This window comes from Anas platyrhynchos, chromosome 5 (assembly GCF_047663525.1).
Source record: "Anas platyrhynchos isolate ZD024472 breed Pekin duck chromosome 5, IASCAAS_PekinDuck_T2T, whole genome shotgun sequence".
Taxonomy (NCBI): Eukaryota; Metazoa; Chordata; class Aves; order Anseriformes; family Anatidae; genus Anas; species Anas platyrhynchos.
This window is the reverse complement of record NC_092591.1, coordinates 48,399,501-48,426,544: the sequence shown is the minus strand read 5'-3', so window position 1 is coordinate 48,426,544 and position 27,044 is coordinate 48,399,501. Positions and strand designations below refer to the sequence as shown.

General features: G+C 34.5%; 1 protein-coding gene across 2 annotated transcripts in view; it reads left to right on the top strand.

Annotated features, from left to right (window-relative positions):
• SHANK2 (SH3 and multiple ankyrin repeat domains 2) overlaps positions 1 to 27,044 on the top strand; it is a 351,046-nt gene that overhangs the window by 129,928 nt on the left and 194,074 nt on the right. For both annotated transcript variants that reach the window (XM_072038992.1, XM_072038993.1), the window contains exons 14-15: positions 1,963 to 2,132; positions 15,091 to 15,204. In XM_072038992.1, coding sequence (XP_071895093.1) covers positions 1,963 to 2,132; positions 15,091 to 15,204 — 284 coding nt within the window. The remainder of the gene's footprint in view (positions 1 to 1,962; positions 2,133 to 15,090; positions 15,205 to 27,044) is intronic.

The window sequence follows — 27,044 nt, the reverse complement described above, 5'->3', positions numbered from 1 at the left end:
GGCTGCTGCTTTCCACACCAAACTGGTGTTGTGAGGGGCTGAGAGAGGCTTGGGAACCAGCATCATGATTAGTGAAAGGAAGTGCCTGCACAGACTCAGTCAGGGCTGAGCTGTCTGGGGTGGCCACTTTCTGGGTGAGAGGGAAGCACATCTGCGCGTCTTCTGAAATCTGCACATCATCCTTCAGCTCCTTCATGGCATGGGATGTGCTGGGCTGGGAGCCCAGGCCTGGGGTGCAGAGGGAAAGAGAAGATCTTTTTAAAGAAGTCATCACTCCTATGTTGTAGCCATGACATCCTTTAGTAAGTCTGTCCTGTGAGAGAAGATGACTTCAACGCAAAGCTTAAATGTGCCATTCCCCCCTCCTCTTTCAGTAAGAGAAAATGAACAGTCTGTGATAGGAGGTAAATACAATGCTGCTACCTAGTTGCTACCACATTAAGCAGAAAATGCAACTTGATACTGGTGGAAGTCAGATGTTTAGCAATACTTTATTGATCTGGATTGTTTGCAGTTATGACTGTTTCTTCACCTAGAATGAAAAAGGAATGTAACAAAAGAACAGAAAACTAAATGTCTTTTGCTGTCTTGCTTTATGCAACTGTGAGAGCCAGCTGAGGTTTCTGATGCAAATTCCTTGACAGACTTGCAACCAGAGTTCACTTTTAAACATTTAAGGACTGCTTATCTTTACTAGCACCTGTTCACAGTAGTAGAAAATCATGACAAGGTGAAAGAAAGACACTATTTCAAGCGGTGAAGAAGTTACTGCAGTAAAATGGAAGTGTTCCTGATAAAGATCCACTATGATTTTTAGTTTTGAGGTTTTTGTGTATGTTTGTGTTTGTTTTGTTTTGTTCTTACTAGACAACTTATTTACCTATATTGAGAACCTCACTGACTCCTATTTTGGTAGGTGATTGGTTACAAAATAATGAAGGGTTGAAAACAGTAAGCACCAGCCTTCATAATTCATTTGGTTTATAGCAATTTGAGTTCAATTCTTTCTTCTTAAAATAACATGGAGTGTTGCAGTGCTTGACCACCAATTACTTGTCTTCTTTTGGTACTCTTCAACATCTTTATGAATATTTTTTCTCACAATTAACTTCTATTTCTAGACTTTGTGTAAGACCTCAAGTTTTTGCATTTTTCTTGTAAGTTAAATAGCAGGGTATTGGAATTTTTTTGTAATATATCCTATAAGTTTTTCACTTTCTAATATTTATAATATTTCCACCCTCTTTCTCATGCTTTATTTTTGACAATTCACTCATTTTTCTGGGGTTCTAATAATGATCTCATTTCTGTGAGCTCTCATTGTGAGAGCTATTGATTACCACAAATAAGTAATGATCTTTTGGAGAATACTTTAGCCATAAGGACCTTGCTTTGTGCACATTCAAATCTAACATTTAGCTGCAGGCCTTGGAGTGATGAAGTAATTTGATTATTTGGTCCATAGTAGAGTATGAAGTAACTTAAGTATTCAGTCTGTTCAGTCAATAATTCAGTTGTCTCAATTGTTCAGTTAACATTGCAATGTTACAGAGATACCCATTCCCAACAAAAATTGTAAATATTGATGCTTAAAAGTGTTTCTGATAAATTGTGGTTCTTGTAATGTATGGTTTGCAGATAAATTTTAAAATTCATCTGGGTCTGGAATGTGCAAGTTCAATTTGTAGAAAAACTAAAAACTTTGGTGTTGTTTGTTTTCTTTTATAGGCCAGATGTTCAGATGCATATTTATAATGTTTCAGACAGAAAGATTTCAACAATTGAAAGAGTGTGTTTAGGATGAAAAACATGTATTTTTTTTCTGTAGGTTTAGATGTCTTACTGGAAGATGATTATGCTATTCACTGCTTAATATAATCCTAACAATGTGATGGTAGATAATTAACTTTGATCATTTTAAATAACCTTTTATATATATATATATGTAATTTCAATTTCCAGTGCCGTTTACGGTCCTAGTGCCAACAAGGATCCTCTGTCTGCCTTGGATTATCAGGGTCCAAAGCGCAAGCTTTATAGTGCTGTACCTGGAAGACTTTTTATTGTCGTAAAGCCATATCAACCTCAAGGAGAAGGGGAAATTCATCTGCACAAAGGAGATAGAGTAAAAGGTAAGTAAGTAAGTAATTTCGAATAAGTACTCTCTTCTGATAGATGTAAATTTTAACATTCTTTTCTATTTTAGGAAAAAAAGTCTGTCTTGTGTTCAACAGAAATACTTTTATGCATTTTTTTCTTTAGAGGGTATTTTACTCCTAGTTCTTCTTTGTAACCAATGCATTTTTGGCTACCATTTCAACTGAGATTTCAAACTATTAGTAAAATTCAAAAATCTATGCAGAGATAGCAGCATTTTACACAGAACATGTAATTGGCTTCTGTAGTCATTTTAAAAAGATAACATATCAGAGCTTCCAAACTTTGTAAACTTATCTGGTATCCAAGCAGCTCAGGAAGGAAACAGTGATAGGGTCAAGTCTGTCTCAAGCCTTTTCCACAAGGAACAATTTATTGGTTATATAGAAATAGTCTCCTCCCAAGACTTATGATAAGCAGGCAGATAGAGTCTAGTTGTAAATATTCTAGGGAGAAAGTATAGTGGTGCATATACAGTTTCTTGCTACTGGTGCACTTTCCAAACAAGATGTTAAAATCAAGGTCAAAGTTTGTGTTATTACTTTGCAGGCAATAAGTAATTCCAGGTTTACACTGAGAGAGTGGTAATGTGGCTTACAGGATTCAGCTTCCTAAGGGTGTGTTGTTAACACAGTTTCATCTGTGGTATTGCACATCCAGCTGAAACTTGAATTAAAGGATTTTCTGCCCAATCTATACAAACATAATTACTGTTATAGAAGGCAAATAAAAGGGAATAAATTCATTATGCTAAATAAAAATGTTAAACATATTAATTTTTTCCTGAAACTGAAACTAATCTTTCAAAGGAAAATATTTCTTCTTTCTGATCCTATGAGTAGTAGTTAGGAATAATCAGGGAGCCATTAGGAAGCATTTTTTCTGTTTTGTATTTTTGGAAATGGTTGATTCTTGAAGCATTTGAGGGTTAAATAATTTTTTTTAACTGAGGTCTACAGAAGGCATAGAGCAAATCTCGAGTGCTGCACTTTAAAGATAAAGCATTTGCAAGATGTATTTTAAATGCAAAGATGAAGGAGAAGGGTTAAATTTAGGAGAGGTGGTGACTGCTACAGGGCTGAAAAGATAACATTTCTGGGAGATTGTGCTCTGATCTGGTAGGAAGCAGTGATTATGAGCAAAATAAAACAGCGCACAAGGAAAAAAAAGTTTGGAAGAGCCAATATGAACATTTGATAAAACATTATAGAAGTTATCAAGTAATGGGAATTATATAGGCTAGAGTAAACTTAAGAAAGTCAATCAAAGCTTTTAAGTTATAGAATTTCTTGGGAATGCCAAATATCAAATGAAGTTCAACTCACAAGAAAACAGAACTGGCTTCAAATTCAAACAAAATTGAGAATGCTTGGTATGGTTTGGGAACCAAATTTGTAAGTATTCAGTATATGAGAATAAATGCAAGAGAAGTAATGCATAATATCACTTCACAAAAGCCTTCAAGTTTCAAAAGAATAGGTACAACCCAGAGAAAGGTAAAGTTACATTATGAGTAACTGTCATGCAAAACATAAAGCAAATTGAACGCAAATGTGATCTTTCAAACTTTTACATAAGAATACTGAAAATGTGAAGGCCTGGCGTCTTGTATGGAGTTTGTTCACACTGAAAGGGTAGAGAAACAAAACAGTAGAGAAAGGTGCATGTTGGTGAATTACAAGAAAATGAAAAATTGTTGCATATAGCAGAAAGAAAATGACAACAAAAAAGTGAAACTTAAGCATGCACCATAACTTTTTGCTTATGCATAATCTCAGAAAATTTAATACCAGGAGAAAGAATTGCTGGTTCCTACTAAAGGTTAAATTTGTGGAGTTATGAGTGGTACAAAATACCTTTCAGTATCAGGCATGTTAGTAGGGTTCTACTAGATGCCAACAAATAAATAATGAATATAGTTGGCTCTTTGGGGGCCATTGCATCCCTATGCAACTGTGTTCAACTGAGTTGCTGGTTTTAAAGATGTGGTAATATTTTTCTTTATGAAGAGGATGTAAGATCAACATAGACCATAGATTCTTGTAACCAGAATAAAAAAACAGAGACTCCAGGCAGTTCTTGAGGATGGCAAGACAGAAAATGTGTTCCCCGACAAAAGTGGAAAAAGTATAACACATTGCTTAGGATGCCGAAGTTTGTAAAGACATTCATTACCGGGCTGCTTGTTTACATTGGAATTTATTACATATATAAAAATATCCAATGAACAAGGGATTTAAATTTCAATGAAGAGTTTAATATTTACATAAACGAATTCAGGAGCCCTTTGTTCTAAGTTACTGTGACAGTAGCTGGAAAACAATGCAGGAAGAAATTTGTTCATTTTTCAGATCTTCTTACGATAGGATGGTCAAAACTTGAAACCAGTGATTTTGTGGGGGGATGCTAACTAAAGAATGTCAAAATGGTGAACTAGAAAGTGGGGAAAATATATGTTTATTGAACGTTACTATAAATTATTTATTACTGTTACAAAAAGCAGGACATATCCATCTAACATCTAATCATCCCTACAGGGATGTTTCAGCTTCCAATACATGATTTGCACATTGAACTAAAAGCTTGCAGAGATCTAGCATTTGTAGACACACTTGTTTTAGAACATTTTATAGAACTTTGATACAGTGAAGTCTAGTGAGACTTTTTATACATGTCAGTGCTTTTAGGAAAAGCTTGGAAATAGAAAAAAAAATAGTGCTACTAAGGATAAGGTCTTTCTGAGTGTAATTTAAGGCTGTTTGCACAGAAAGGCTGGAACACCACATCATAGTCTCCCATTACTAATCAAAGGAACAAGTTTCAGAAGCAGATCAAACCCTATTTTGTGTTACCAGTTCCTCGGGTGTCACAAAAAATATGTCAGAATGCACACAACAAGGTCATGTAGAGAATGAAGAGTCCAGCTAAAAAGATGGTGATGCTTTAAAAAGGTCTCAGTTGGACAACAGTATGGAGGAAGAATTCAAAGTTACCATGTTTGGCAAAAATCCAGGTTCAAAAAGCACAGGTGTTGGAGCTCTTAAAAAACTCAGTATTTCTTGTGTGCTGGCTATCAGATCCTCCTTTATGACCAGAAGATCCACTCAGTATCCAGTATATTTTCTGTCATTTAGAGACTTGCTTAGCAAGACCATAGTTCAATCAGCACTGAGGTTTTGTACAGGCCACAAAATATCCTATTAATAAAAGACCATTTTGTTTATTTTGGGGGTACACATAGCTGTTTGAGGTTTAGTGACTTGCTGATTGCTGTGTTTGGGAACACCCTAGCCTCACTTTTTAAAAGTAATAAACCTTTGTCTTAGCCTTCATATACCAACTTGAGAGCTGTACTGTTCTTTTTAAAACCTCGATGCTACTTCAAGTGCTTCTTGGGTTGTGTGGGAGGGATACAGACCTGTATCAGAATTCCCCAAAAGATTCTGGCCCCTGTTCAGTCTGACCATGGAGAGATTCTCATTGCTGAGTGTCCCTTGAAACTGATTGCAGTGAGGATGTAGTAAGGCATTTACCACAGGGACAACAATCCAGAACAACATATAGGAAGAGATAAATTAGGAAATGCTTTTATGGATTTTCTTTTTTAACTTGCTAAAATAAGGTGGGACACAGAGGGGGGCGATTTCATAAACTCTTTATGAAAATCACTTTTATCAGGTGAATACAAGGTAGACTTTTTTTTTCTTTTCTTTCTAAAAGCTCTGAAAAGTGCATGAGTGCCGATAGATCACAGTATATGATATAAAAAAAATGCTCAGAAAAAGTTATGAATGGGCAAGGTCCAAATAAAATGTAAACTAAACAAAATGGTCTTGTATTAATAGGATATTACATAGCCTGTACAAAAATATCTGCTTTATTTTTAGTTGTTAGTCATACACACTGACATCATTTGTGTGTCTGCCACTCATGAGAGAAGGACCATGGTTGTTGTAAAAATAAACCTGATATCTCTATTTGTACAGGTTTTATTATGAAAACATAAATGAGAAAGAGCTAGCTTCATTCCCCATTGAAACATTTTTAACATATTTTGTTTCTTTTTAATTTTATACCTAAAAGTCCACAGCAATAAACCTGGCTTAATCCAAACACACATACATACATATATATAAAGTACCTGCAAAATTTATTTTAATCATCTTTTGTATTGCTAGATATAATTCTTAAACTGTAAGTCAAATGGCATTTTTGAAACAAAACCCAGAGATATGAAGAGAAGGTAATGTTTGTAAGGGCTGTGTGAGTGAAGAATGAATAGTTTTCTGTATCATGAAGACAAAGTGATAAGGAAGAATCTGTGCATCCCTGTGAAGGTGACCTGTGGTTTAAATCTGTACTTGTATACCTTTTCGTGAAGTTAACAGATGCTACTTCTGTTCATAACTCAACAAGGAGCAGACAATCTTCAGTCTCTTAGAAACAAAACAAAACAAAAGTGCTTAAAAAAAACACAAACTGTTTTATTAGAGCACATCTGAAATGGACACAAATGATCCATTAATGACCTGGAAAGAAGAAATAAAATTCCCAAAAAAATAATCAGATACTTTGAGAGTTTCAGACTCCTCACCCTGCTCACAGTTTTGTTCTTTATGTTTTTCTATTATTATATGCTTTTATTACAGTTTTTTCATTTTCCACATGATGTCTAGTTATTCCTTCTAATTTTTCATGTTCCCAAACTGTGGTCTACTGTGTCCTACAACTGTAGGACACTGGTCTTCTATTTTTATGTTCATCTCTTATTTTTGTTGCCCAATATCACCATCTCTTCTGTTTCACCTAGAAGGCAAATGCAGGGGCCAGTTCTGGAAAATGTTTGGTTTCTTTAATCGTTACTGTGATTAAAGAAATTTTCTAGTGTTCACTATCTAGTGAAAAATGGGGAGCTATTTCAGTGTCTCAAATATGCTCCAATGTAGACTTTTTTGGGAATCTTGTCAGATGCCACCTGTGCAGGCACAGTTTACCACATCCAAGGTCTGCTCCTGGCTACATTCTCTTGTGTAAGAGAAACAGAAGTAATTCAGTAGCGGTGATTCAAGCATCTGTTGTATCAGAAAGTCAGCAGTTCTCCACATTGGAAATACTGACCCTTGCTACACTGCTTTTATTTCAGCATGCTCTCAGCCAGTAGGGCAATCCAAATATATCACTAAGATTTTCATTTCTTGTGAAATCTACTTGTAAGTCATTTTGAAAAAGAAAGATTATTAAACCCCTGCTGTGCTTGAAAATATTGCCAACAGACAGTGTTTGTGGGCAGAAGAAAAGTTGATCTCCAGAGCTTTTGCACTTGTTAGATTAGTAAATAAAGTACTGGAAAGGGAAAAGCTACAGAAATGCTGTTTTGTTTCTTCAAGAGCATTTTGTACCTTGTGTGAATAAGCATGGCAGCAGAATTTAACCTAAGAGGTTTGCGTAAGTATTGTTTTGCTATAAAATATGAAGGATGAAATTAATGTGAACTGAAATATTAACCTTACTCAGACTCATTGGTCTATTTACCTTCCTTACTGCCTCCTGACTTGATCAGTTTGACTGAAACTTCTAACAAATCGTTATGACTCATTTCAGATAATAACCTAATTCATTTCTTCCAGTTGCTTGTACCTGAAGAACGGGAGAGAGAGTTGTGCTTGTGACCAGCACATCAGAGTGCTGGGACAAACACAAAGCCTTGCTGCTTCTCCAGCAGGAGTGCTTGCTTTGCTATGGAGGCTGCAGGAAGGTAGTTAGGCTATAAGACCATCTACAAATCCCCATCATCTTAGGTCATGCCTACTTAAATACAACCTACCTTCAGTAATCAGAAACTGGCCCAAAATATTCAATAGACATGGAGTACCAGCATGAGGAGCTATGAACTGGATATGTGCACACTAGTATCATCTGACACAGCACTACGGACTCCAGATCTGAGTTGGTTTGGGATCTCTTCTCAGATTAATTCTCTCTGCTGTGTTCCCCCAGCCTGTAGTTTGGGCATTACTATGGAGAAGAGCAAACCTGACTCTGCCAGCACCTTCCTCAGCAGAGATGGTGACGAAAGTTACAAACTCATAGATTTTTCCAATGCCTGATTTGAATTTCTCTTCAATATTCAAAGCAGCGTGAAAGAATTGTTTCTCACATTTTTTTTTCATCCCTTCCCTTTCTCCAAAATATTGAAGAAACACCTGAACAACAGGGAAAAGATTAACTTCATAGAAAGTTTTTTACAATTGTATAAGAGGAAGAAAAAGATACAGGGCTAAATCTTGACATGAACAGCACAGCTCATTCAGTTCCATTTCAGTTGAGCTCTCTTTCCTCAGATTTAGAGGATTAAGGGCAGATTATTGTATTTGTAGACTTTGATGTAGTGAATGGTTGTTCTGTTAACAATCCGTCATTGTTAACTACTCCTCAACCCAGGGCCTGTTCCTGAGCATCACTTCTTTTCTTTCTTAAGAAAATAGAGGTGATAAAGGAAAAAAAAAAAAAAGCTGCTTTGAGTCAGGATCCAGCCTGACATCAATTGTAGCCATGGTGACTGTGGCTGTGACCGATACCCAAAACCTTAAGTTAAGGCTCCACTGTCCACTTCTGGTGTGTGTGGCCACAGAGACTGATAGACAAGATGCGCAGTAAGATCAACCAGGAGACGTACAGTAAGATCAGGGTCTTGTAGTTCGACGGTTACTAGAAATCAGACAATTTAATACTGAATTACAGGTAGGTAAGGTAGTTTTTCAGATAAACCAGCAGGGTCATTTGGATCATAGAAATTTGACTAGATTAATCAAAGTCACAGCTCATCACACATTGGTTTTGGAGGCAAAACTGGAAGTTAAATGTAAGTTTTGAAAGTGAGGAATATTTCCTGTCCATGTTATTTCCCTAATTTCAGTTTTCTGTGAGGTTCTACAGCCAGAGATAGGGAAGAACTGCTGAATTTGCTTCTCTGCTAAAAGAAATGTCTGTGGAACCACAGTTGAATTTGACTGTTCAGGTCAATCATGCAAAATCATTAACTGCGGATACACAAGGCTTTCCTTCCAGATTGTACGTGGACTGCACAGGAACATTTTCTACATGGCAGCTGGGGCACAGTAACTTGTTTGCATGCTGGAGGCCTTAACATGGTTGTCATCAGGACTATAGACAAGTACTTCCTTTCCAGTCGTGTTGCACTGATCTCAAGTTATGTCAGTCTCTCTTGATTATGTATTTTAAAGCCAAAAATGATCTGCCCATAAGGCAGAACAGACAGATCCTGTTCATCGTTAATCACAGGGAGGGGATGAGGGATACATGTCAGGAACAAATAGGGAAAGGTAAAGAAATGGAGAAAAATTTGAACTAAAACCACATTTTCAGAAAAAAGCTTTATCCTTAAGAGAAAGCAAGATTACGTTGTAACTTGTGCTGACCTTCATTTATTTGGCTTGTAAAATGTGAGTCAAGGTACACTTCAGATGCAGAGAACTGCCACTCTGCAAGATACTTGTGTATTAGTTTACTTTTCTATTTACTTGGTCATATCCAAACATTGGTTAAACATTGACCTTTTTGATATTGAAGCATATTTGAAGGAAAGAAGTTGCCATTGTAACACAAGATTAAGAAAATACATTTTCAGTTGTGACCTTTTTAAGGAATGTTTTAAGCAAAACTTTTATTTAGTGAAATATGTATTCTTGGATCTTGTCATTGTATTCTTGTCATTTGGAAGCTGTCCTTACTAAGGGCAGATAATTCTGAAAATTTACATCAAAAAGTTATTTCTATAAGAGAAAAGACTAAATTAGAGTATTATATATTTCTGAAAGAAGTTGGGTCTCTGCCAGTGGAAAAAAAAAATACATAGTTTAATTAAAACAAAACAAAAATAATAACAACAAACAAATCCAGAAGATAGATTGTTATATCAAGAAACACAACCATAGCTCAGGTTTGCACTGAGCCTTCCTATCTACAATTCAAATGACAGATCTTTATATTTCATTAGGTAAATGACACTTTTTAGCAATAACTGAACAATGGAATCAAGGTACATAACATGTTCATACTGCACTTTGAATGGAAGGGACACTATTACCATCCTTTTCAGATTAAGAAAGAAATTCTGAATTTTTCTGCTTTCTACTGTGAGTTACAGAAGGCTTTCAGTTTACATAATTCCACCTCTCACTAAAAGTATTGAGATATTCAGCTGCTCATGATTTGCAAATATACTTCCTTTTAGCTCTGATGGCTCTTACATCAGCATAGGCTAGTTCAGATTTTTCAGTATGTTTTGAACTTTACATTATTGCCATTGTGTTCATTTATTTTTTTCTCTTAGTTGTAGATTTTTTTTTCAAGAAGATGATCTATCATTCCCAATCTGTATCATCATTTCTTTTCCCAGGAAAAAAGAGTGCAGTTTATACAAGCACCAAAAATTGATTGTAGATATTGTGAACCAGTTTCAGATATACCCTGTAACAGCTATAGAAAATGGCTTGTATTTCGTTGTAATTTCCATTAAAATTTTAGCAAATAAGGATATCTAGAATAATTAATTCATTGAAATTTCAATATTACAAAATATTTGAAAATTGTTTGCACCAAAAATTGATGGAAAAATATTCTTACACCCAATTTCATGATTATTGCATAATAAAAAGAGCTGTAATGTGGAAGAAAACAGCTTTTTTGTTGGTGCTGTTTGGATTAACATGAATTTTGGATAATATATCATGTAGTTAAGCTGTTTGAGATAAGGATGTTATATTAAAATTAGTTATAATATATATGCCATCCGTAAACTTAGAGAAGAGATAAAACACCTTGTACTAGACTGGCATTATATATAATTTCCTTGTTATTTTTTGGACTTTGGCAAAGCAGAATCTGACTGGTATAATACTTTTTTGGGGTATAATACTTCAATGACATTAAAGTATAAGATCCTGATAGACATCTGCTTATGCATATTTTCAAGTTATTAAACTTTTTGGTATTTATCGGATTTTGATTTGAACTTTAGTTCAATTAATTAAACATAATTCTTCTTTTTAAACTATAGTTTTGTTATGAAAAGACATAACAGAATTCACAATGTTATTAGAGCATTAATTTTACTCTTGTAACATCAGATTCTTTTTTGTAATTCATATGGCGTGTAAAGAGACTGTGGCCTTCTCTTGCCATAGCAACCACATCTTTTGTTTTTACTGAAAGAAAAGTAAAAAAAAATAAACTTGAAATGGTAAAGCCTAATTATTAATTTTGTGAAAGTTACCCTTTTATTTACCATTGTTATGTCCTTCAGAGAGGAAACGTTGATTAGAAAGTCTCTTGCTGATACCAAATTATCTATTACAGCATATCTCTTATGAACTATTTTGAGAGAGAAAGTAAAGAAATTAAGGCCACATTCTGAAAAAGCTTTCATGGGTGCAAAAGATATATAGATATTTTTTATTTATACTTTAAGTTCCCCATTACCTACACTGGAATGCATGAAGTATTGCCAGTTTTTATGTAGATTATTATGGTTTTTGCTCCTCCTGAAGAATTTCTTATTAATGCTGAAGAATTTTCTTATTAAGGAAACCTGAGATTTATTTTAAAAGATTATTTCAAATGTCAATTATTATTATTATTAATTTTTTTGGTAGGACAGAACCTACATCTTTATTTCAAATTTTGTATTTTGAGTATTAGGTTAAGTATGTGTTTTTCCTTTATCTCACCAAAAATTCATCTTGTATTCTGTACATCAACCATATTGCTAGTTTTTCCCCATATTTACCCCTTGTGTCATCTGTGTGCCTTGTGCAGTTCCATCAGGTTTTGGCCTCCTTGCTTGGAACCCATAAAGCTGTTCTTCCTTAATAAGAAGTCCAAAGGGCCAGTTATTTTCTTTGTAGATGTAATCTCTCATCTTGAACCAGAATGTTGAAGGCTGGCTGCATTCTGGCAATACCTCATTTTCTCTTCGTCCTCTTTTCCATAGATGTTATGTCTTCAGGCATGTCTAAGGGTATTACTGCTTTGCTCTTGCTGTTAGCAATTGCTAATATTTAATAGTTCATGCAATAATGATCTAAAGCAGGAGTGTTTTTGCTTTGCACATCCACTTTTTGCCTTACACTCACATATAGACTTAGAAAGCACATTCCTTCTCCCATCTTGACTTCAGTGTTTTATCAGCTGCTATCATAAACTTATGAAATTACTTTATGGGTGTGATGTACCCAACTTCTTTCTCACAGTACAAATGCTTTTTGGAGATTGAAACATTAATGTAATTTGGAAAATCAAAATAGCAGATTGACAGATTAATAAAATACTGAATTAGGGAAGTCTTTCTTAATTGCTAAGTAGTTTTTGTTCTTCCTATCTTGCTGGTTTGTGGAGTGAAATCAGGACTGAGATTTAGAAATGAAAACTCTCCTCACCACGTGTCTTTTGCTGTCTCACATTTTGCAGTTTCTTTCGGCTGGTTGGAATCCTTTATTATTTGAAGTTAATCATGTATTATTTGAAGTTAAATCAGTGTACAATAGGATGTTACAATACTTACAATATCTATATGTATATTATTAATTATGTCTTCCTACTTTATAATCTCATATATAAGAAATACACTCTATTCTTATGTGAACAAAGGGTACATTGTTAAAAATGCGTTGAAAGCTGATGAGTAGTTGGTATTGGGTATATGAACAGGCTTCTGTTTTATGTAACATTGAGTTATCAGATTTACTTTGGGTAGTACTATACACAACCTTTAACAATTTTCAAGAACAATTGGAATTTATCAACATGTTTTTCATTAATTTTGCCCAAAATTTATATTTATTAATACTTTATGTATTATTTATTTTATTAAAATAATTAAAGCACAGATCCTGTTTCTTCATTTTGACTTGCATTTCAATGTAGAGATGCAATTTTCTGCTTATGTAAACATTAGCAATAGGTCTTAGGTACCTAAAAGAAAAGGAATGCTGAACATATTTTATTTGGTTTCCATGTCACTGTGGAGTTGTTGCTGTCTTCCAAGCTCAGTGCCCTCCCACATTAGCTCTTAATTTCCTAGTTGGCTATAGGTTTCCTCACATACATGAAGTCTGAGAGGTACTTGATAAATTGTAAATATAAAACCCATCCAGATTTTGCCTTAATGGTGTTTCCTGGGGTTTATTATGTACTTCTCACTGAAAGTGATCTGTAAGTATGCAGTTCATGGAATCTGTGTATCTGAATGTACAGTAGAAAAGAACTTAAAATTGATCTATTTAAAAATATTTTTCTGTCAAATTTCTGCTAATAGACATTCATGCTCTTTAGGCAACAGCACAAATAGCTTAAGATTGCATTAATGACAAACTAAATAAATATTTAATTTCAAATGCAGCTTTGTAGATCCTGATTTTTTAGACCAAGCTTCTTACTACAACTTTAGTATTATCAGTGTATATATATATATATATATATTTATTTATTTTTTTTTCTGCCTATCATCAATTTGATTTTTCATCTGACTCTATAGCAGTGCAAATCAAGTTCAAATTCAAAGCCATTGAGTCGCAGCAGTTCCACTGATACAGAATTCAATTGCAGTCAGGCTTGGGGACTACAATTTTAAAGCTTGATAAGGCATGTTTTAACAGTGCAAAGAGTGCTCATGTTGGAGCTCATCAAAATAGCTCTGAGCAAGTTAATATCCCTACCATACTGCAATACCCTGCAGAGATATTATTCCAGGTCCTGAAAACCATATGCATATGTTAGGAAAGAGATGAGCTTGGGCTAATTAGCCTTGATTTTCAGCAGGGCCAGTTAGCTTGGCTGCTTAGCTAGCACACTGCTAATGGAGCTGTGCCGCTTCAACTTCCACAGGCTTATTTTTGGTAGCTCAGGGACCTCTAGACTGAACATTGTGTTTTGCACAGATGTACTCTGTAGACCTGTGTTGTACAACCGAGCTGTTCCCAATCAACCTATTTAGAAGAGCTACCTGTATTTTTATTGGTCTATAATATCATATTTATTCTAACAAAATAATATATAGTGTTTTTTAATAGAACATTTACACTCTTTCAATCTAAAATACAATGATTGGTAAGAACTTCAGCTCCAGTTGCTGACGAATAGAAACATACATTTTTATTCTGCAGTCTTTTGTTACAATGTTTGTTATGTCCTAAGACTACTATCAAGGTAACTGGTACTAGAGTAAAAAGCTTTTTCTTTCTTTGGCAAATCATTCTGCTCCCTATTGTCATTATCTTCTACTGAGAAAAGTCACAGAAATGTTTCAAAAGACTGTATATTGTGTATCACACCTATAGGATATTCAAGTATATGTTGTATACTCAAACCATTAAATCATATTACTTGACCTACATTACAAATCTCTGGAGCTACCCACTAAATGAAGTGGTATCTTTGCTTAGGAAGTATGAAACATATGAGAGCTCTCTCTCATATATATGCATATGCATCTCTTTATATGCATATAAACAAAAACCCAATTCCCAATTTCAATGTGGGTCCAGTGTTACAAGACGTTCAGCACTTCAGGTTAATTTGAACAGGCAAGCAGAATTTTGGTATTAATGTGGCCATACATTTATCCCTGATAAAAGCAGGAATGCAAAAAGTGAAAATTGAAAAAAAATATGTCAGGGCCCCAAAAATTTTTGACACAAATGGTTTCGGGAAGGGGTTGCAAAGACTGATCAGGAAGACTCTCAATTTAAGGTTACTCTGTGCCCCCTTTTGAGGCACTGGAATTTGAATTATTGTACAATGTTTGCTCTTACAAACATGATAGTCAATTATTATTGAATGTGTTATGTAAATAATCTTGGTATTTATGTTAGAAGAGAAAAAAGTCTAATGCTTCCTTTGTGTCTCTGTGATTAGTTTTAAGCATTGGTGAAGGTGGATTCTGGGAAGGCAGCACCCGGGGACATGTTGGATGGTTTCCTGCAGAATGTGTTGAAGAAGTTCAGTGTAAACCAAATGAAAGCAAACCAGGTAATCAGATCAAGTTCTTGTTGAATTCTAACAATGACAAATGTGATGTATCTGGACAAGCAGAGAAGCAGCCTAGATGGTAATGTGTTATACAGCAGTGCTTTTATGCAATATTAGAAATTGGAGAATTAAATAAAGCTGAGCTGCTGAATTAAAAAACAAAGATGGGTATATTGATTAGATTTTACTGGATGCTGTCCAAGCAAACAGTCTTTCTAATGAAGGACTATGCTGTGAAGTGCTGCAAAAGCTCTAACATAGCAATGTATTCAGACATTTTGTAAAACATAATGCTGTGTTTTATTTTCTTACAGTATTGGAGAATGACTAATTAGATAAATAATAGAAGGAAAATTGGTCAGTCGTCTCCCAAAGGTAGACATAGAATGTATTAATCTCTTTTTCATGGGAGTACCCTCTGTTGACCTTTTTGCTAAATTTTAGAAGCAGCATCCATTAGGGCACGTCCCACTACAACCTTACTGATTAAAAATGAAATAGAATTCTCTGTTATCATCATATGGTTCAACTGCCATAAGTAAAGGAAGACTGACTTTAGGCAAACAGTCTTTACTGTTGGTATATAGTAAAAGAAAGAAAATATGTAAACTGAAGCATGTTATTTTAAGAATTACCTAACATCTCGTAATTTCTCTCCTTTTAAGAATTAAGATATGAGGGCATACTCGCCAATTAAAAGCTCATTATAAATGAGCTCCAAGAATATAATTAATGTTCTCCATGAGTGTGTGCAGTTTTAACTTAACTATTGATGTGTTTTGGATCTCTGATGTATTAAGAACTTCCTGGCAATACACAGAAAATACACTAAAATTTATACATAGTATTGTTGATTCATGAACATTATTATTTTATATATGCCATTATAAACTACACAGGCATACTTTTTTTAACTTCTTGCATGTGCACTAAATAGGGGTATACATGTATGTGTAAACAAGATATAATGAAATAGAATTCACTGGACGATGTAATTCCAGGGTAGTAAGGATTTGAAAATGTTTGTAAGATTTGATAATAATTTTAATTTCCTTGCTTACAATGGAAGCTGAGGTAAGATGAACATTAAAAAGTAGATTCTACAATAAGAAAGCTTTAAAAGAATGAGGGAATGAGGCATCGGGAACACTGCTCTAGATAACTATGCACTGTATAGAAAGGTTATACTTCCATTTCTCTTCTGAGAAATTAAAAAAAAAAAAAAAAAAAGGAAGCAGCAAAACCAAGCTTAATGTTTGAGAGAACAGATTTAGCCTCTAAAATAGTGAGAATAGTTGTGGTAGTTGTGTAGCTCCTGAAAGGGCTGAAGAAAAACAAACAAACAACAAACAATTTAAAATCATAGAAGAATATTAAACAAAAGGAAGCTTGAGGTTGGAAATGGAAAATCTAGGAGCAATGAAGTACTAGAAAGGAATAACAAGTTGAATTTCCAGTGTAATTTCAGTTTTTTGGAAACACTATGGAAAATGAATAAATTCAGTCTGTGTGGGACATGAGTTATGGAAGAGCCACACAACTGTTCTGAAGATCCTTCAATAACATCTTGTGGCCACTTAACTGAAAGACTTCAGAAAGACATCTATATAAGTTATCATAAACATGTTTCTTGATTCATAGCAGCTCTGAATTAAATTTGAGTTGTGCATCTGTGTCCAAATATGAAAAAAATATCTGGGAAGGGGCATTAAGTGAAGTTCTGAAATATGAAAGAAGTTTTGCATCACCTTTAGTCATATACAGTGGTTTTGAAAAAAGAAGGTAATCAAACCTGTTTGTCACAAATCCTTTAAGCTCTTCTCAAGAAACAGTATAGGAAGTAAATTCAATATATCATGATTGTTTTAATATGTGACAAGGTTGTTTGCAAGCAAATATTGCTTTGATCAGACAAAGTAAAATGCAAATTCAGAAGAAAAATGTTGTGAGAATAGCAAAAGGATTACCAAATCTGGAAGTGCTGAAAGAATATCAACAGAAACATCTTACAAATTTTCTGACATGAAATTACGAAAACTTATGCCATGTGTCTGGCAAAACTCAAATTTATACTTACTGCATACTATTGTCTTTCTGATTGTTCTTGTATTTGTTTCTTGTTTAATGTTAACACTAGTTAAAGTCCTTAAATACAATATTCTTCTTCTCCAAAAAAGAAGAAAATATAATTAAACAAACTTGAATGGGCACATTTTCTATACCTTTGAGTGCATTCCTGTATTTTGCTGGGCTGTCTGGAAAAAATTTAGTGTTCTGGCCTCCAATTAGGGCATAAATGAGGTACTGTGTGTGATGCGATAGAGGCTGTGGCTATAAGTGTGAAATATGTGAAATGCACACTATGCACCATATTATTATTGAAGTACGGTATAGACTGAAAGCAGCTGATCACTGAATTGCTCAGTGTAGTCAGTTTCATTCCTTTTGCATAGGAAACAATGGAAATGAAAGAGGAGAGCTTTACAAGCAAAAATCAGTCTGTACTCCCTCCGAGTACAAATGCAAAAGTAATTTAGAAAAAACGTGTTAAGCATGGTGAAATGATTAGAAATTAAATTAGGTCTGCTGGGACTGCTGAAAGAACATCAGCTGAGAAACATCATAAACATGTGGAAGTTGCAAGAATTTGCATCTTGGACTTTGCAAAGCAGCAGAACTCCTTATGATAATGATTTAGTAAGTAGATCGTCTTAATGTGTAGGAAATGAATTTCAAACTCAGCTCTTTTCAGACCAGGACCAAAGCAAGAGTTCTTTTCTACAAATGAGATTTAGGAACATTTCTTCAAACAGCTTTCCTTTGCTATTAAGTTTGAATAATTATGTTTAATAGTAGCTTGTCATTTGCACACCATGAATGAAAGAAAGAGAAATAGTTCTTGGAAAAAACAAACCACAATTAAACACTACATGCCCAGTAAAACTGGCGGGCAGGTGTTTCATGTCATGCTGATGTATAATCTCACTTGTAAGACAAGTTCAATTTTCAGGGAACTTCATTGCCATCCAGACTCTTCTGTGGAAGTAGGCAGCACGTAACAGCACCTGGTTCCTGTGATCTCTTCAAAGATATCATGCTAGCTTGGCAAGTTCTGTTTTCCAAAAAAAAGTCATATTGACTGGCATTAATTCTATACCCCTTCTTTAATCCTTCATTAATTGAGCCTTGTAGGAATTATTCCATTATTTTGCTACGATTGATGCTAGGCTTATAGGCTTTTAATTATCCAGGCTGTCTCATTACCCTTTAATAGCACTGGCAAAGAACATGTTTTCTTTCAGTCTTATGAAGTTTCCTTGGTATTTCAAGACCTAATGAAAAACGAATAATGACAAGGAAAATAATTATCAGTGGTCTGCTAAATTCCTTTGCTTGCTTTTTCAAAATTCTTAGGCACAAAATCTTTGTACCATCTCATTTTAAACAGTGTAGGTTTAGTAAGCAGTTTTTAACATTCACCAGTAGCTTTGTTAGAGTCAAAAGTATTCCTTCAGGTGAGATTGAAGTATTCCTTCAGATGAGATTGATACAGCATCTTATTTTTTTCTCCCAGAACAAAAACACAATACAAATGTTACATACTTTTTCTTTCTGCATTGACAGTTTTCCTATGTTATTTAGTTATGAACGCATTCCATTCTTGATTTATTTTTTTTATATTCCTAAATATTTAAAAATATACTGTTTCATGTGTGCCAAAGTGTTCTGGGTGGATTAGAATGATGCTCTGTGCAGGAGAAGCTTCATACATATGAAATCCAAGTTAACTGAAATTTATGGAAATGTGAGGCACTACTGTGGGTTAACGGACATCTTAACAGGATTTACTAGCTAAGGGGTACAGCTCACAGAATCACAAGTCATCTTGAACCTCTGGCAGCAGTAGTTTGTATCCACCAAGAATGCACTATGACATAGCTTTAATTTTTCTATCCATAGAAGAGCAAGGCTTCCTTTTACTCATTTACTCTATCCTTAAAATTTGTTTTCATTCTTAAAAATATTAAGAATTGCTGCCTAATACCTTCCAATGGAAAATGATTTACAGAAGAATAAGTTGTCCATAAAATCAGTTGTCCACCATCAATGGAAGACACACTTTTTTTCCTCCTACTTAAGTATAAGTATTCTCATTTGTTTTTCTTCCATCATAAGGTATTACTCTGACTTAAGAGATTTGCTACAAATATGTTTTTTATTGGACTTGTGATTTTATATTCCATGTCCTTCAGCACTCAGATATAGATAACCTGATTGCTTGTAGCTGAAGTATTCATTTAGTTTTCAAGCTAGAAGTTATCTTTAATTACATTCTGTCTTTACTGTATATTATTCCTTCCTGCTATGTTCTCTCTCTACTGTTGTGCCTGTAGAACTCTTAGATTTTACAGATGATACTGAAATGCAGGCAGACTCAGCGTGTCTTTTAGTAATTCTCACTTTAGTAATTCTCTTTCATCTCTTGGCCTTCTCGGTGTACCTTTCCTTGAGTTCCTTGCTCATCTTTCATATCCTCTTTGGGTTGATTTTTCACTAAGTAGCAAACTCCATGCTTTTTTCTGTCCTGTGGCCTTAGGGTACACATTATACATAGTTGTAGCATGTCTAATTCAATGAGTGAGGAGAAGATGTGACATTACAAATCTCTGTGCTTCATATACCAGTTGATTTCCTAGCAAGTTGACTTTATTTCTCAAATTTTGTCCTTTTCAAATACACGTCTTTTATTTACCGTTCAATTCAGTTTAATAGCCAAGTTTGTCTAAATCCTGTTTTACTTTTCCTTCCAGTTCTGTACAATCCTTTGTTTCTGACTTATACTTACTGCTCAGCTTCTCATTTTCTATCCATCTTTTTTTCTTTCCTTCCTTCTTTTTTTTTTAAACTTATTTCTGAAGCTGCTCTACTAAATGAGATGGAGCGTTTTGCTTTGTTTACAATGGCTTTATAGATACTATTAGGTTTTTGTAGCCATCTTCTTAGCTGGTGATTTTTAGACACCTGATGAAATGTTCTGGAATGACTACCAGTTTTTATATTCACAATATTTCTGTCTATTTTACTTTAGATGGTCTTTACTTTTCTAAGGTTGTACTTCACAATGCTCTCTTTGCATGTTCCTACATAAAATCTAGACTGGGATTTTTCACCTGGCAAAGTAGTGCTTTTTCTTCTACTACAGATAGAAGTCAGAGACTTCATCTACATTAGCAAGTAGTCCAAGAGGTGGAAAACAAATCCAAAGAATGAACCCAGCATCTGTAACACTGGAGTCCTGGGTGTTTATTTCAGACTACTTCTAATCCAGGCCTGTTGATTGGACAACCACCAGTGGCATCTTTCATTTAATTTCCTCCTAAAAGGATCCAGTTTGCAAACTCTAAGGCTTCTCAGTCTTGTGGGCTACAGCAGAGTAGGCAGTTCTTAAAAAGCACGTTACTGGCCCAGACTAAAATGCTAATGTAGACGTTCCCATGCTGACCTCTAGTGTCATTGATGCTCAGAGCAGATGCTACCTAGCATCTAAGGTGGGATTTCTGCCTCCAAATGTCTGTACCTAAACGTTCAGCATAGCTTGCTTCTGCGTTTTCAGCAACTTGAAAATACAGTTTTCCAGTAGGTAAGATTTTTCGGTAATAAAATAGTTCCTTTACCTGTTTCTTTTTACCTATGTAGCCATGCAATGATGTGGATGTGAGTATCCACAAAAACAGTGTTCTGTTTTATGGTGAAGATCAGGAATATGTTACCCACTGCATTTTTGTATAAACTGCATTCCATTTCAACAAAAAGTGGGAAAAAATAATCTATCCTGGAACAAAAAAGTCAGTGTGAAGAACTAGATCTGAGTTGGTTTCAAGCCAATCCTCAAAACCCAGGTGATTTAGGAGCTTGTTTCAATACTAGTCAACCAATTCTGACAACTCTCTGTAGCTGAGGATGCAGATCAACTCTAGTTTTTGTCTCAAGTAGTGGAAATTTAAAGAATGAATCTCAGCAAGTTTCTGCACTTTAGCTTTGCTGAGCAAAGCATTTGTGTTTCTCAGTAATGATAAACAGCAGTTTGGGAAAAGACTTCTAAATGAATCATCACTCTATAATAATACTAATTCAGAAGCTGAGGTAACTTGAGAGTTGTTTTTGTCTACACACTAGCTATAGGGTGGAGTAATGTGCTTCCCACACAACCTGGTGATGTGTGTTCTGTCTGATCAAGGCCAACTTAAAAGACACTGCAGACTTCCAGTCCCTGCTCTTCTGACCAAGATGTAACAGAAGTTTCTTACTACAACAGTAGTATTTGTAAGAAGGATATCTGTCCTTTGGAAGACTGAGTCTACCAACTGATTTCACTGGTCAGATAATCCCTCTCAAATTACAGTCATTTTCTTTTGCTAACAGTATGAGTTTGGTTTCAAGAAAGAGTAAAATAAAGATTCCATGATTTCTCCAGTTTTTGAGAACACCATGAAGCAAAAACATGGAATAATTATTTAAAATAAATAAAATATAAGCCTAGATCTAGAGCTAAGCCTGTCTGCATCTTTATCTCTGAATAAGTAATTTTTAATTCATAATATTTTACTGTTTCATCTCCTTAGCTGACATGCATTTCATCCCTTTCACTCTGATTTTCATTCATGCTAAGAGCCACTTAGGAATAACTCTAATCAGTTGAAAAGGAGCAACACAATTCTCTAAAGCATTGAAATAGGCTAAAATTAAATTGCACAGCAATATAAAATTAAACTTATATGTTAGGACACTCAACATTTCAAATGCATCTGGGATTGCTGATGTGTGAATTCAGACATGCAAGTGCACGTTTTTTTTTTCTTTTCTGATTCTTGCATTTTTTTCTTCTATGTCCATCTAACAATAAAGGATAAAAAGTGCAAATTCTGAAGAGTGTCTCAAAAAGAAAGCAGTTACCATTATAGTACCTTCTTTTTACTTCCACAGTTTCCTTCACATTTTCTGCACAAAATTTCAGTCCATCTAACGTGAAGAAGTAACTTTCAAAGCTTGTGAACATATAAAAAAGCCAAAACTTTCTAATGTTACAAATTACTTAAGAAGTATGAAAAAGATAAAAGTATATAATGAATGATTTATTAAGTGATCCAAACTTCTTAGGAATTAAGCCCTGTTATTAAAGACAGGATACTTGAGCCTGTGGCAGAATTTGAGAAGCACTGTTATGCAGTGTACTAACAATCTAGAAATAACACGTAACTTTTGGATTCCTCATTGTTTTTATAAAAACTACACAGACTAACACTTTTTTTTTTTTTTAAACCATCAAAATCCAGAGTCAATTTTTTTTAAAATGTTTTAAACCAATGTTTTTTTGGTTTGTGTTTTAACCAATCATTTGGCATATCTCAATTGTTATTAGGCAAAATCCATAGCTTTTTCCCTCTGGAATTTTGCATCATTTCAGATTTTATTAAGAATTTATACATTTATATTAACATCTCTCCCCTGTACTAATAGTTCTTTTTTTTTTCTTGGTTAGAGTTACTTGCTAGTGTCTTATGATCTTACAATCAAATATATTTGGCCTTTGCTCTTTCTGTAAATATCTTCAATTATAGTATGTTATAGTATAGTAGGAGTAGGGTTTGAGCTTTTATTTTTTTATTCTACATCCCCTGTTCCTTCCCTCCCCTCCTCCCCCCCCCCCCTTTTTATTTTTGGAAATACTGCTTAATAAGGATTTGCTGATACACCTATATACATATTATTTATCTCAGAATATAACTTCTGTTAAAATAATTCTGGGTATGTATTTGGATTAAATAAAGTGTGGTATTTCATTTAACTCATTTCATTTAGCATAACCTAAAACTTTCTTTAGAAAACCATTTGCTGAAAATGGCTGACACAAAGCAAGGCATATCTTATGTGTATTCAGAAAGTGTTGATAAATCACCTTTTCTTCTGTATTCTCTGGTACTAAATGACATATTTAGTTTTTTTGCCCCTCTTATTTTTAATGGTTCAGATTAAAGGCTTGACAACAGAGGCTGAAAACTCTTTGAAACACTCCCCAATTATCTAAGTTCAAATTCATAATAATTTAAGGAAGATGATAAGAGTGTCTCCTTATAGTAATGGCAGTGCTGGAGGTGATCAAGAAAATGATACCTAAATAGCAGCACCTGGTAGATAGTCCATAGTCTGATCTTAAATTACGTCACTGCTTTTTGCTTTCATACCTGCCTGCAACAAAAGTGAGAGGAAAGTGGCCTTTTCCAGCTTGCTAATAGATCTGTGAGTGCCTGATGGCGAAAAAATTACTTGATAATATACTGCTTGATGACAGTAACTGAACACTGTAGAAGTAGCGTGAAAACAAGCATGTTATTTTGATTCATTAAAAAAAAAAAAAAAAGTTATTATATTACATACCAATTGCAGGTTTTATTCTGTAGTGAAAACCATGTAAGTGGTTTCTCTTTTGCCAGAAAGCTGTTAATTTTTTTACTGGATTGGTATCAAAGGGAAACTCTGGCATCTCAACTTGCCATGCGAACCGTTAACCACAGCTGGTGAGGTAAGGCTTTTAATTTCTTCTTAAGGGGATCATTTTCTGTCTAACTGGCATACCTTTCTTGGGCTGGATCATCTCTAGGTAGGCAGCCTCAGACCTTTCCAGTATCTCAGGTGGCCTGCCATGTGGCCAGAGAGCTTGCAAAGAAGTTATTCTACTGGGGTTATTCATACCATCTCCTTTCAACTTACCTGTCTCTTTCTTAGTATCAGCCACTCCATGTTCTGCCTGGAGGGCAGAGTCAGAAGGCACCAGTTAGGAACTGCAGCAGATTTTCTGTGGCATTGGTTTTAAGGGTTGGGCTTTGAAACGCTCCATGCCAGGGCTGTGCTTACTCAGACAATCAATATTGCAGAGTGTGTTTATGTACTGAAGTGAAAGAATATCACAGTGATATTGATAGCCTTATTTTTCAAACCAGGGACAGATTATTTGTCTTCAGTTAAAATAGACAAACACAAGCAAATGTTTCTAATTCTGTACTTAAAAAATATATTGAATTTTAAATGGTAATTAGACTTGGCTTCATTATTTTTAAAAACAGGTCACATTTAGAATGGAGTTTTGAAATTTGTGTCTGCTTACTGATTTGAAATGGAAGATGCCCCCTGAGTTTCTTACCCCTCAATTCAGGCCCTGCATTGTCAGCTGTCTTGGGGTGGAAATTGTTGGGTTTAGACAAAGGGGCATTTGTTATTTACTGTTGTCTGAAGAAACTGCTGTGACTCCTCATGAAGAATCAAACACTACACAACTGTGTAAAGAGAGGAATTTGTAAACAACTTAAAGAATGAAATAGTTTTGCAAATACCTAAAAATAGCTCTAAAGGTCAAGATAATTCTGATTTACATACAAGTGAAAAGGACTTCAGTGTATTGTTTCAGGACTTTTTAGTAGCTAAATTTCTACTAATTAAAAATCACAGGAAGCCATAGTCTTCATGTTTATAGATATTTTATGCACATTCAACACTAGTTTAATGATATCTAGAGAGACATTTCAAATAGTTACATATTTTGGCTGCTCTCCTGGCAATAATAAAAGGAATTAAATTTAATTATCTGTATGACAAATTAGTACTTTAAGGAAATTAAATATAATGTATCCTTGTCTCATTTATATAAAAATTCCTTACATTAAAAAAATTAGTTTGTGTAGTAAAGGTTAACGGGAAACCTCCAGAAGTTATAATATTAAATTTGGCTGAATAGTTAAAATGTTGGATCATATGAGTTAAGAAAAGTATTTCTACTGTGTTAGATACATTTCTTTGTAACAATATATTTCAGGAGATGGAAAGCTGAAGTTAGGTAACAAGAGTAGAAGTCTTTGCAACCGCATTGCTATGAATGATTGAAAGTATTTCAGGGTGTGCTGAGAATGTTCATACATGTTATGAAAGATAGGCATGGTCAAACCAAAAATTGACTGAGGAAAACCAGTCAGATAAGAACAACATCAAGAAACAGATAGGGATTAGAAGACTGTGGCAGTGGAAAGGATGTGCTTAAGAATGATTCTGTGTTATAAGTCTTGGCCAAGGAACATTTGTAGGATGGAAGGGAAAGGAAGGCGTTTTACATTTCCAGCACATCTGCACTTAACAAATTACCAGCTGCAAAGTGCCTTGACACAAGAACAACCCAACATTTCTGTAAAGTTTTAAATTAAAATTCACGCAGATATGCTTATACATGACTATGTGAAAGGCAAAAAAAATTACTACTTTCTCAGTTACTAAGTTTTTATAGTTGTAGTTATATATCTCCTACATGTACAGCATTGTCTGTATAATCACATCCTTTTTGGATGCAAAATTTGTGCAGCAGTATTTTGTTTGTCAATTACAATTATTTTCCATTCACGGTTTTCTCTGCACTGTTGTAGTGGCAAAATGGTTTGTGTGGCTACACTGTGGACTGAAGCAGAGTGCTTTAAATACATATATTTATATCTTATGTGGTAGGCTGTCGTGTTCTGAGACTCATTTGGAAAAATGATCAATGATCAGTGGAAAGGACGGGAGTCCTAACAGTTGATAGTGCAGAGAACTACCGCCTGAGTCATCTGTTCAGTAATGCACTGATTGAAGAGCAGGAGTTAACAAGTACCCCTGAATTTGCAGTAATGAGCTGGTGACAATTATAAGGCACTTAAAAACAATTAATCCCACCCATGAGGCTTCTGTAGTATTCATGTAGTTTACTTGACTGCATGTAGACAGTAAAGACGTGGTGGGTACAATTCACTCACCTAATGATAAATGTCTATGATATTAATGTTTCTACCTGTGCTACCTTTCTATGCAGGAGAGGGAAATAGGCACCAGAGGAGGGTGGATTATCTGACATTACTTTGAAAAATAGTTCAAGACAGCAATTTGAATTTTTTTTTATCAGTTGTGAAAACTTAGATGCAGATAAATATTTATTTTAGCAGGTCAAAGGTATGGACTGACATGCACTCTGAAGCTAGTCTGAGACACAAACAAAATATGGTTTCCTAGCTACATATAATTTAAAAGCATACACAGTTGTTTCTCTTAAAGAAAAAAAAAAAAAGAAACTTGTTGAGTAAATTCAGAAAACTCATGGTGATGAGTATCATCAGTGAATTGTTGGCATAATGCTGTCTGTTGCTACATTCTCCTCACTGGGTGTAAATAAACTTTACCTTTTCTTAGCCTAAGTTTTAGTATGTCTATGTGCTTCAGAAAGATGCAAGATAAAAAATATCTAAAGAAATAAATAGTTATCTAAAGATAAAATATACCTAAAGGAAATAAAAAAATAATTTCAGCTGCTATTTCCATTCTAAATGTTTTCTCTCTCAGATAACTTAGAAAAACAATTTAGTTTCCATGTTATAATAATGTTTGTTGGTCAATGTTTAAGAAGAAATACAAGAAAGAGTTATATTCCTGACTGTAAAATCCTGTAGATTAAATTTTGCCTTTTATTTTCCAGGACAAAATCTTTGCAATGCCCTGGTCTCATTTAAGACTTCAAAGTGAATAGTAGGCTTCTGATTGAGAGGAAGTGTACACACATAGAGGAGTTGTGCATGGCACTTTTACAAAAATCACAAATATATTTTGCTAAGATTCTGTCATCCAAGAGCAGGATACAGTTAAGTGCAGTGAACAAAAGACCATGAGAAAAGGCAATGCCAAGATATATTTATTTTTAAGAACCAAAGTATGTTTAAAATGCAATAGAAAGAATGGTGATTTTTGCTAAGTACTTGCCCCAGAAGACAGAA